Source organism: Cyprinodon variegatus, unplaced genomic scaffold (assembly GCF_000732505.1).
Source record: "Cyprinodon variegatus isolate N-32 unplaced genomic scaffold, C_variegatus-1.0 Scaffold409, whole genome shotgun sequence".
Classification (NCBI taxonomy): Eukaryota; Metazoa; Chordata; class Actinopteri; order Cyprinodontiformes; family Cyprinodontidae; genus Cyprinodon; species Cyprinodon variegatus.
Genome location: NW_015150862.1, coordinates 547,477 through 558,392, shown reverse-complemented (window position 1 = coordinate 558,392; position 10,916 = coordinate 547,477). Strand labels below are relative to the sequence as shown.

General features: G+C 35.4%; 1 protein-coding gene across 1 annotated transcript in view; it reads left to right on the top strand.

Annotated features, from left to right (window-relative positions):
- LOC107093123 (vertebrate ancient opsin-like) overlaps positions 1-5,704 on the top strand; it is a 22,928-nt gene extending 17,224 nt beyond the window's left edge. The window contains exons 4-5 of the mRNA XM_015387962.1: positions 200-433; positions 4,752-5,704. Coding sequence (XP_015243448.1) covers positions 200-433; positions 4,752-4,988 — 471 coding nt within the window. The 3' untranslated portion in view covers positions 4,989-5,704. The remainder of the gene's footprint in view (positions 1-199; positions 434-4,751) is intronic.
- The last annotated feature ends 5,212 nt before the right edge of the window (positions 5,705-10,916 follow it).

Here is a 10,916-nt window from a genome sequence, read left to right as displayed (position 1 = left end):
TCTGGCTACTGCCAGATTAATATCTTAATGCCAGGAAGTGCCAGATTTAATTACTCTTTAAGATTACTTCTCTCTAAGGCCAGAAAGTATTTAAAATAGTTATTACTGATATTTTGCATATAAAATAAAGAAAATACCTAACTTTTATAGTGTTGGCAATGTCATTTACCAGTGCATTGATGTTTTCTGTTTCCTTGAGGTATCTCATGGTCGTCTTGCAACTGCCAGAAAGCCAGAGCGGCAGGTGACCCGTATGGTTGTAGTAATGATTGTGGCATTCATGGTGGGTTGGACCCCTTACGCAGCCTTCTCTATACTGGTCACAGCTTATCCCACCATTGAACTTGATCCAAGGGCGGCTGCCATCCCGGCTTTCTTCTCCAAGACAGCGGCTGTGTATAATCCAATCATCTACGTCTTTATGAACAAACAGGTAAGGCTGATGTTTAGAGCCAAAGCTTCATGGGATTCCTCTAAGCTTGTCTTCATAAAAACATGATCCACACTGAGATCTTTTTTATACAGTTTCCTTGGCTAGGTAGCTTTAAGGTACTTTTAACTCAACGGGAAGTTTAAATCTGTGGGTCACCTCACAAGAATGTTAAAGTTGTAGGGAAGTCATATTTAAATGTCCAATCATTCTTGCTTAAACATGTAGAAATTTACTTTTAATCAGAAGTTAAAAAATTTCTATTTTAAAAGAAAACCTGTGTTGTGTTCTGTGTTGTTTTTTTTTTCGTTATCTTATGAGGGCCAGTCAGTTATACGTCAGGTTGTACACCTAAACTCGGTTAATCATATATCAAAGGTCATCTGTCAATAAATTTTTTCGGTCATAGCATCTTAATTCATATGTCGCAGCTAATATAGCAACGGTTGAAATAAGAATAATTTACTTTACCAATGAGTTACGTCCCAGTGTTCACGGGGATGGACGTCTGTGTTTTCGGCAGCCGTAGAGCTAACAGAACTGGCAGCGTTGCGAGGCAAGGGCTCAAACATGTACGGCTGTAAGCCTTCTACACCAAACCAAGCTTCTGCTGCCCTGGCATCTTCTTCCACAATAACTTTGTCCCCACTCTCCTCCTCTACATAAAAAATGTATGACGGAGGAGACTTATCCACGTCCTCCGACAAAAAACTCTCCTCCTCTTGTATGTTTCCGCTGTCCATAGAGTTCCTTGACAGTGTCGTCCCTAAATGCTACTTGGTCCCAATGTAATTTCCCATTGGGAAACTACTAGCACTAAGTTGCTAACTAGTTAGCAAGATGCTTTCGACAAACCGGTCACAACCAAACTTGCTTGCAAACCCTCTGCCACAACAATCCCGCCCCCTTCATAAATGACAAATCACATTCACTTTATTCACTCGTGTAAAGTTGGGCACCACTCGGGAGAATTCAGAAATGCAACAGTTGGAACTGTTTCCCTGCGACTTTAAAGTTGACAAGGCATATTTTGTGTAACAACTAGAGCAATCTGAAACAATTAATCAGAAATAAATTGGAAGGTTATTTATTTTTATGCAGCATTGTTGAAGTTTAAAATAACTCTTTAATCAATTTAACTGTATGATCTGGTGAACTGAAAAGTGCCTTGAGATGACATGTGTTGTGAATTGGCGCTATATAAATAAACTGAATTGAAACTGAATGACCCTTCTACTAACAGTTTTAAAGATACTAAACCAAGCATCTCTTGCTAAATAACAACAACACATCTGGATGGTTGTGTGATTAGCTAAGGTCTCATCACCTCTAAGTAAGAACTATTAAGAATGGTATTACTTCCTTTAGCAGAAACAGCTCTGCGCAGCCAACCATGGAATCATTAAGTAAATTATATATCCCTGAACATTCTGACAGATGAGAAAACAAAAATGGCAAATTTTAAGAGTTACAATGAATTAGTTACAATCTGCAATTTGCATCATTTGTGATACATTGAGCATTTCAGGGTTATTCATTATGTATTTTCTGTTCACTACGTTTTTGATTGTATGGTCTTTCAAAAAAAGATACAGCTATATGATACACTAAAAGTTATAGGGTTAAAAAAAGAAGCCTGACCCTCAGCTTTGAGATGTTCGAGAGGTTATAGGGTTAAAAAAAGAAGCCTGACCCTCAGCTTTGAGATGTTCGAGAGGTTATAGGGTTAAAAAAAGAAGCCTGACCCTCAGCTTTGAGATGTTCGAGAGGTTTTCTTCAACGTACAGTTTGTTTCAACCGGGTCTCAGTGAGACAAGATCACTTTCAATCATCTTAGGACTTTCCACTTACAAATTCTCAGCTGGACCTTTGTAGAATTAATACATATATGTTAATATTTTAAAGTTTAATGTTTCCCTCAGCTTAGATTTATTTCACTGATGGTTTCACATTTTCCTGAATGATCCCCTGAATCCTCTTTTTTGGATCTTTAATAATTTATTTTCTTTTCACACTGTCTTTCACACTGTCTGATATTCAATTTCATTTTTTCAAACATATTAAAAGGATACAAGTTGTTGTAGTTTTTTTTTTTATTTACTGTATTTGAATCCAGCTGACCTCAAAGGGCTAGTTTTTTTTCTCTCACAGAGGTAAATAAAGAGAGCTCAAACACAGACTCAGGGGATTTCTATGATGCGTGACTAACTCTGCTTGTAGTTTTAACACCTCAAGCCAACTCAAAGGTCAAAAGTCTTTACAACAAAACATCCACCAACCGTATCACTTTCAAATGAGGAAAATCCATTTCACACAAGATCTCTTGTCAAGTCAGTCAGCAATTATTTTTTTTAGATTGCTAATCAAATAATTCCTATCTGGCAAAAAACAAAACAAAAAAAAAAGAAAAATTTTTAACGTTTAGATGTTTTAATTAGTTTATCTTTATTGCATGAGAAGACATGTGATTTTGGTCAGAATTATATACTTGCTTGCCTTTAAGGGGACATTTGATGACCTCACTCCCTCAAGCGTGTTATGGTAGTAGTATTTTTAGTTTATACTGTTCAGCAACTTTGAAAAATATGTTATGCAACAACAAGTTTTACACTAGAAAACTGCATGCTAATACAATTCCCATCTACATTCTCAGATAAACATGAACACAATCAAGGTCCCATAGACCTCCATCGATTTAATTTCTTAAGTAAATACAAAACTTTAAATATAGTTTTACTTTTAGATCAGTGTGCAGTAAGCACTGTACTGCCTTACCTTCTTTCCATGTATACATGTGGTATACCACAGCAGAACATCTTCCTGCTTTTGGTATAAGAGCTTAGATCCTGGATACTAGACTTTTTTTTAATTTAAATTCATGTGCAAAAGGGGTTTTTAAATTATTATACAATTACTCATATTTTTCCAATAAGATGCATTTACAGGGCATTACTGGCACAACAAGCAATGTAAGAATAGCAGAAAAATGGCAGATTTTTACTGGAAGAAATTGTTTATATTGAAATAAAAGAAGAGGTTCTGCAGCTTGTGTTTTTACTCTAGAGATAAGATTCAAAGATAGCAGGAACAAATCTAAAAATGTGTTTTTAAAGCATAAGTGAAATCTTCAAAAGCTGTTTCCTCTGTTTTTTGGGAAAGTCTGCATTATTGAAGTTACCTTTTTATTTAAAAAAAAAACAAAAAACCTTGATGTCATATTAAGAGGTTGACTATTGGAGAAATTATCTAAAATACTTCGAAACAAATAATTTTTTCATCCAGACAATTAATTTATCTGTGGTTGGACTCAGTACTGCACCAGCTTGTTGTTTACCACATACCAAAATAAATAGCTTTTCAAGATGATGCAAAGTTAAACTTGACGCTGCAGAAAATTAAGTAAATATATATTATAATCCAGAATTTTAGAAGACTGTTTCTTTAGAGTAGTGCATTAACCAGTATGAGGTTTGAAGCATTTGTCCATCACATTTTTCCTGCATTACTTTTATACTTTAAGTGGTTTTAAAAATTGTACTCTTATACTTTTACTTGAGTAAAAAGCTTAAGTTAATAATCTCATTTCTACAAAAGTGTTTTAAACAGTAGGATTTATACTTCTACTTATAAAACAATATAAACATTAATACTTTTGAGACCTCTGTTAATAAGTATAGGATGTTTGGAAAGATTGCCTAAAGTTGTAATATTTTAAGTTTAGACCACAAATATGTATTATGGTGGGTCTTTCATTAGCTGTGCTAAAGTGAATTTCTAAAACCATTACTAACAGATATTACTGCTAATGACCATTCAATATGCTACAGAATCATGGGATATACATATTTCTTTCACAGGTTTTCCATTTCCTTCTTCATCAATGTACCGTAAATAATGGAAGATTGAAGTTTCAGAATCAGAAATACTTTAATAATCCCAGAGGGAAATTACTTAAAGTCTGATGGTTTGTTTGAAATTTGAAATACATATTTGTATAAAACCTAAAAAAGAGCTAGAGAGGATGAATCTGTTTTACCATGACTGGAACATCTTCTAAAGTCTTAAATATTGGTTTCCAGCTTTGCTGCTATTCCTAATTTCAAAGTGCGGTAGGTATTGCTGACATTTCTCTGAATAGTAAAACAACGTCCTTCTAGAGAGACTGCTACACCCAGTTGGTTGTATGATAAAATACTTGGTCTAAAACATATCCTTTGTATACATATATATATATATATATATGTAGTTTAATTATTATAATTTGAAAACCGTTTTTATCTAACAATATTTTTACTTTTTTTCCCATGTGCTTTTGTTGCAGTTCAGGAAGTGCCTGATTCAGCACTTTACAGGCATGGGAACAATCCCGGAAAGCAACCTGAATCAGACCTCAGAGCGACCTGGAATTACTGCTGAGAGTCAAACAGGAGAATTGTCTGCCATTGCAGCACGCATCCCTGTAGGCAGCACCATGTCTCCCAAATCAGATGACTCTCAAACTGATTGTGGCTCATTTGCTCAGCTTCCCATCCCAGAGAACAAAGTGTGTCCACTGTAACTGCAAGCCTCCTTCCAATAGATGTGATGTTCCTCCTTGAGAGTGAATATTAACTTTCCTTTATCCAGCTACAGTGTGCTTCAGAAACTTTGTGGACTTTAAGAGAAGATGGAATAATTATCAAAGTCTTTGCAAAACTTTGAAGGCATTGGGCACTTTTGAGGATATTAAATTTCTGTGTAGAACTGAGGAAAGGTTTTGTGCTTTCACCTGTTTTGTTAGTTTATTTATGTGTGTTTAATAAATAGATTAATAATAGAGGAAGAAAAAAGAATCAATAGATATGCTTCAGCCTTAACCCTGCAGGTCATCTGTAACTACTAAGTACTTCTCCATCTTGTTAATCGAGAATGTCTGAGTTGTTCTTCTTACCCCTGAAGAGCTTCATGTTGTGAATCATATTAGTGGGCGCTTCATTTCAACTTTATACTGCCTGCCTTCAAATCCCAGTGTATCAGTGGATTGTGAAATCTTGACATCAGAAGTTAGGGGCTGGTCAGTGTATTTCAAATACCACAATGAATCCAGTCTTTCATCTTGTCCTTGCCTTCTCCTTTGAAGCCCCATGATAGTGTCTGCAGAGGAAATACTGTTTTCCTATGCTGTTTTCAGTGTTTTCTTTGGCAGCAAGCTTCCGTCAACTTTCCATGTCAAAAGCACAAAGCAATCTTTGAATTGGGGATTTTTCTTTCTCTATTTTAGTTTGTCCTGTACAGACAAGTCAAGTTTATTTCTGAGGCAGCATTCTAGCACTGTCTCCATTGCAGATTTGGATTGGAAGTATTAATGAGCAATCAGCAGGGGACCAAAGGCAATTGTAAAGACTGCTGTGGACATATTTAAAACCACATATAGACAGAGGCAGCAGCTTGTCAAATAGGACAAGCGGTTAACCTTGTTGACCACTTTAATAGGGACAAATGTCCAAATAGTATTTTGGCCAACTAGCTTAAGAACCATTGAGCAGGACGCCTCTCTAGTAGACTCTCTGGGTGAAATTGTGTGCTTTTTTTGGATTAGTAAAAGAGGAAAGAGGGGAAAGAAACACGACTAAGACACAGCCAGAAACCAGCAGTAGAGTATAGACCTTGAATCATGTTTTTCTACTAAGGCAGTAAATTGATTGCCTAACACCTGATCTAGATTAGGATCTTTAAAGAAAGGGGTGTATTTCACTTAGTTAAGACAGCTACTTTGCTTGGGTTATGTAGTGTTCTGCTTATGTGACCAGTTATCACTGGAAAAGACATTTTGATCTCTTCAATGTGTCATAATATTTGTTATGATGTGAGTCCCTCCATCCTTAACACTTGAACAAAAGTTTTAGTTTTTACCCAAACAGTGTTAACAAAAATTGCCATTCAGCCAATAAAATAGCAGAAAAAAACTCAGTGTATTTTAACATTTGGATAGGGTGCAAAAACTTTCAGAAACTCTAACTGAGAATCGGAGGGCGGGAAGATATGGAGTAATCTAGATGTAAAAACATAATCCTGGGCAGAAACAAATTTTAAAAAGGTGGACAGTTCCAAGACATTGAGGAATTGTGGAAATGAACAGAGGGGGTTAAGCAGGGCTAAGGACAGGACAAGGGAAAGTGAGATGCTGCATATAATTTGTATTCAGAAATCAGAATACCATGTAAAACTGTGTTTTTGTCATTGTTATGGCTGTAAGAGTGACCATAAAGGCGATATACAAATAATGAAGAATACAAACGTCTACAAGCAGGAAAACATAAATGCTAGCACCTTGGAGACTATGTCACTTAGAGGTCCAACTTCATAAATAAAGCCCAAGTTCCATAGTACCTGAACACAGTACATAGATATGTACCAAGCTGTACCATTTTATGCAGCTGCATTTTAAAGATACAGAGGGAAGCAATGATAGTTTTAGACCAAATACTGCAGAATTAAAACATGTTGAGATTAAGATAGCAAAATTTGAACCCTGGTGGAACAATGTCCTAATCAAGTGTGCAGAGCATTATTTTTATACACCCATCGCTTTGAAAATTAGAACGGTTAGACATAGCAGCCTGCTGCTGCAATAATGTGGATCCTGCACCATTATGTTGTGGTGAAGAACCTGCTGAACCACAAGGCAAAGCTTGTGATTTATTGGTCAGTCTATGTTCCTTCCCTCATCCACAGAAACGGGATCATGACAAAAAGAACAAGAACCTTGAAATAAGCTGCTGAAATTACTAAATGTAGTTGACCAGGGTGGCTTTGATAATTTACCATGTGCAAAAGTAATGTGTATTTTCATGTAACCTAAAACTAAATAGCAATACGGAAGCTACATAATTTCCAACAATATACCACAGAAGCTTTAGCTGCAATAGGTGAAGTGATAAAATTTTCATAATGCTGGACTTTGTGTTGCATGTTTGTTTACTGTTATTTGGTATCCATCTAATCATTGTTATCTGCTGCACAATGATACTCTATGTATGAACAATATAACACTGTGGTGTCTGTGTGTCTCAGTCAAGCCTGGCTGTTCTGTATTAAGTCCCAATACTGTATGTGGATAACAACATACATCTGTGCCATATTAATTGTGATACATTGGTGTTATAACAGTATGGGGCAATGTTGATCATAGCTGTTAGTTCTAATGACATTTCAAATAATCAATGCGATGTCACTTTTTTTTTTCTTTCAAAATGAGTTAAAGCACTCATCAATACAACGTTTTAACTAATGAAATTTTATTTTTGTATATGTGATCATATGTAAGTGTTTGAAATGAGCATCCTCCTTAGGATGGCAGGAGTCCGATTTAGAAATAAGAGAAGGAACTCCATCATCCAGGAAAGGCTCAGAGTAGAGCTGCTGTTCCTTTGTATTCAAAGAAGTGAGCAGAGGGGATTTTGATTTTAGGAGGCATTTTGGTCCTCTCCATTTGGAGATCTTCCAGACATGTCCAACTGTTTGTTCAGATCCCCAACCAGATAAATGTTTATATATATATTTTCTTGTCAGGGAATCCCTTGGGATTTCCCAAAGTGAGCAACAAAATGTTTCCAAAAAGCAAGATGTCTGAGTTTTCCTCCTGGACCTCTTTGTAACAGGGTAATACCAGTTTGCCTAACAGAAATGTTGTATAATGTTCATGTTAAGAGACAGACCGATATGGAAATACACTGTTCGCATCATGTTTTACATTCTTAAATAACAATTTGGTCATGCTGTAAGTTGTTTCTGTCTTTTTGATGCCTGAGTTTCTGTGTTGGTTTTGAAATAACACTTAAATTATCCTACACCCAGTGGCACACAAGCTGCAGCATCACAGGAAGCACAATATATCAGTATGTCTTCATGTTTCACTATAAGTAACATGAACCCAGGACACAATTATGCAATGGGTTTAGTGGGTTATGAAATAAAGTTAAATAAACACTATTTGATAACTGACTATAAACAGTCAATTAAAGGGATTTTGGTTATTTCCATTTCAGAACCAGTTACATAGAATGACCGGCTAGCTTTAGAAGTATTGATTACATCTAACAACAAGTGGGGTACATCCAGCTTGAAGCCCATGTTCAATTTTACCAGAATATTATGAAAATATTAAATAAGTAGAATTGGGGTAAAACCAATTAATGGTTATTAGTTAAATGATTATAACTGTAATTTGCTTACACCACAGGCTTCTTTGTATTTTGCATAAATGTTGGACTGCTCTACTGGCTTTTAAGGTCCAGTTGCCTTCATCAATTTATTAATTTAAACCAATGCTATCAGCAGAGTTATTAATCACCATCCTAAGAAATCGTCTCTATTTATTCAGTTGTGACCCAAAAGGAGGGTGGATCTGACCTGAGTGATAAATCCTTCACTGCATAAAATCACCACAAAATACCACGGGTTAAAACACAATGAGACCTTTTTTGCTCATAATCACACACAGTATTATTGTGATAATACTAATTCTAATAACCATGCAGACACTAAACACTATGGAACATAAGCACTAGTAAATAAAAGCAGACAAAACTTAATGTATTCCAAGACTGAGAAATAGATTGAAATATAAAAATATTTTACATTTGAATAACCAATACGGTTTGGATCATGTTTAAAACTTCCACCCTAAGGTCTTTTTTCTGCTTTGTTCCCATATCTTTTGTTTTTATTGTTGCTGCAGGTATCCTTGAATCTATGTATTTCCCGAAATACAGGATACAAAGGCAAAAAATAAAGAAAGAGGTAGATGGCATTTTCTGCATTCCGGTATACACTAACAATTTGTTAATGCAGAAAGACCCTGGGCTAGGAATCGAACCTAGAACCTTCTTGCTGCACACAATTAGGATCTATATTGTAACTATGAATTTAGGCAGCAACAATTTCCATGTATAACCCAGTACTAGGAATTCTGAACATGCTTCTGATCCTCCAAAGAAAACAAGGTCCTGCATTACAATATTATCAATGTCAGTTTAAGTAGTACTGTACACCATTTATATAAGATCTTTTCATTTCTCAGTGGCATGTTTTGAACTAAGGACCAAGGGTTTGGCAATGTTTGTAATGGAGGGAAATGTAAAACTCAGTATTGAATCTGACAGTTATTCAGCCTCTGGAAAAGAAAAAAGAAAAGCTAAAAAGGTAACTTATTAAAAAAAGGTTGACGTGTCTCTTGCGCAACAAATGCCATTTTCTCCTGAATGCCATGGAATTTAAACCTCAGGATTTGCTTTACAAGGAAAAAACAAATCCCAGGGAATTCTGGCTGCTCCTATTATTCTGAAAGGCCCCAGGATATTTGTTTAAATTAGCTTGAGAAAAAATGCATTCCACATTCATTTCAGCAAGTGAAAGTAATAAGAATGCAGAACTGGTTTCACATTTTACATCCATTATTGCGCAGTTTAATTATAAAACTTTGTATACTCCCTTCAAAATAACCTATTTCCTTGATGATCTTGTTTCAGCTGATAAACAGTGGATGACCAGCTATATAGAGTGATTCAGCTGAACAATGTTTTCCATTATAAGGTTGCACTGGAACCATAAGCAGAAAATGTTAAAATTACTACTTTTTTCATCATCCTAAAGCAGGCCAGAGTTGTTGTTTCATAACTGCATGATTAATTCAAAATAGCAAAAACGGAATAATACTTATTTTCTTTCATTATAGTAACAATCAGGTAAATCTCATATCAGATATGTACAAAAACAGAAAATATTTTAGCCAAAATTGTATTTATTAGAGTCCTTTCAGAGGAAAAACTAACAGATACCTTGACTATCTAATTCTATAAAAAATTATTATATTAAGTTAAAATTGTAGAACAGAGAGTCAAAGATGTCAAGACTTAAAAAGAGAATCTTGACAGTAGTGAGGTTCTATAATTGTGGTCTCTCGTCTTACCAAGCTGTCACCATAGAACAATGAAAAATAAAAAAGGTAATCATGTATAAATCAGTAATGCACAACATGTCATCTAAAGGCACTTTGCAAAGGCAATTCAATTAAGACAGACTGGTCAAAAATCTACAAGGTTTCCCTCAAGACCCAGTTGACTGCTTTGAATTATTGCCTTTTCAGGATTCGTTCTTTCTGGATAAGCAGGCAGAAAGGCCTGTCTGCTGATCTTTGCCACTCTAATATAATTCTTGAGGCATATTTAAAAGTAGGTTCATAATCTTGATGAACAAACTGCATGGATGAAGGTTTGAGGTGCTCTCTCTCTAGCTTAACAATGATGCAACTCAACTCATAAGCATTGACTGTGACATGCATTTCCTCAAGTGGACTGACTCACAAGCAGTAATTCCAATTTTCTCGATCTTAAACAAATGCATGCACATACTAGTGATGTGCGAAGCAATACTAAAATATAGATAAATACCACAACATTGGGCTCTAAAATCGATTTTCAAATTCAAATTTCGATATTTCTGATAC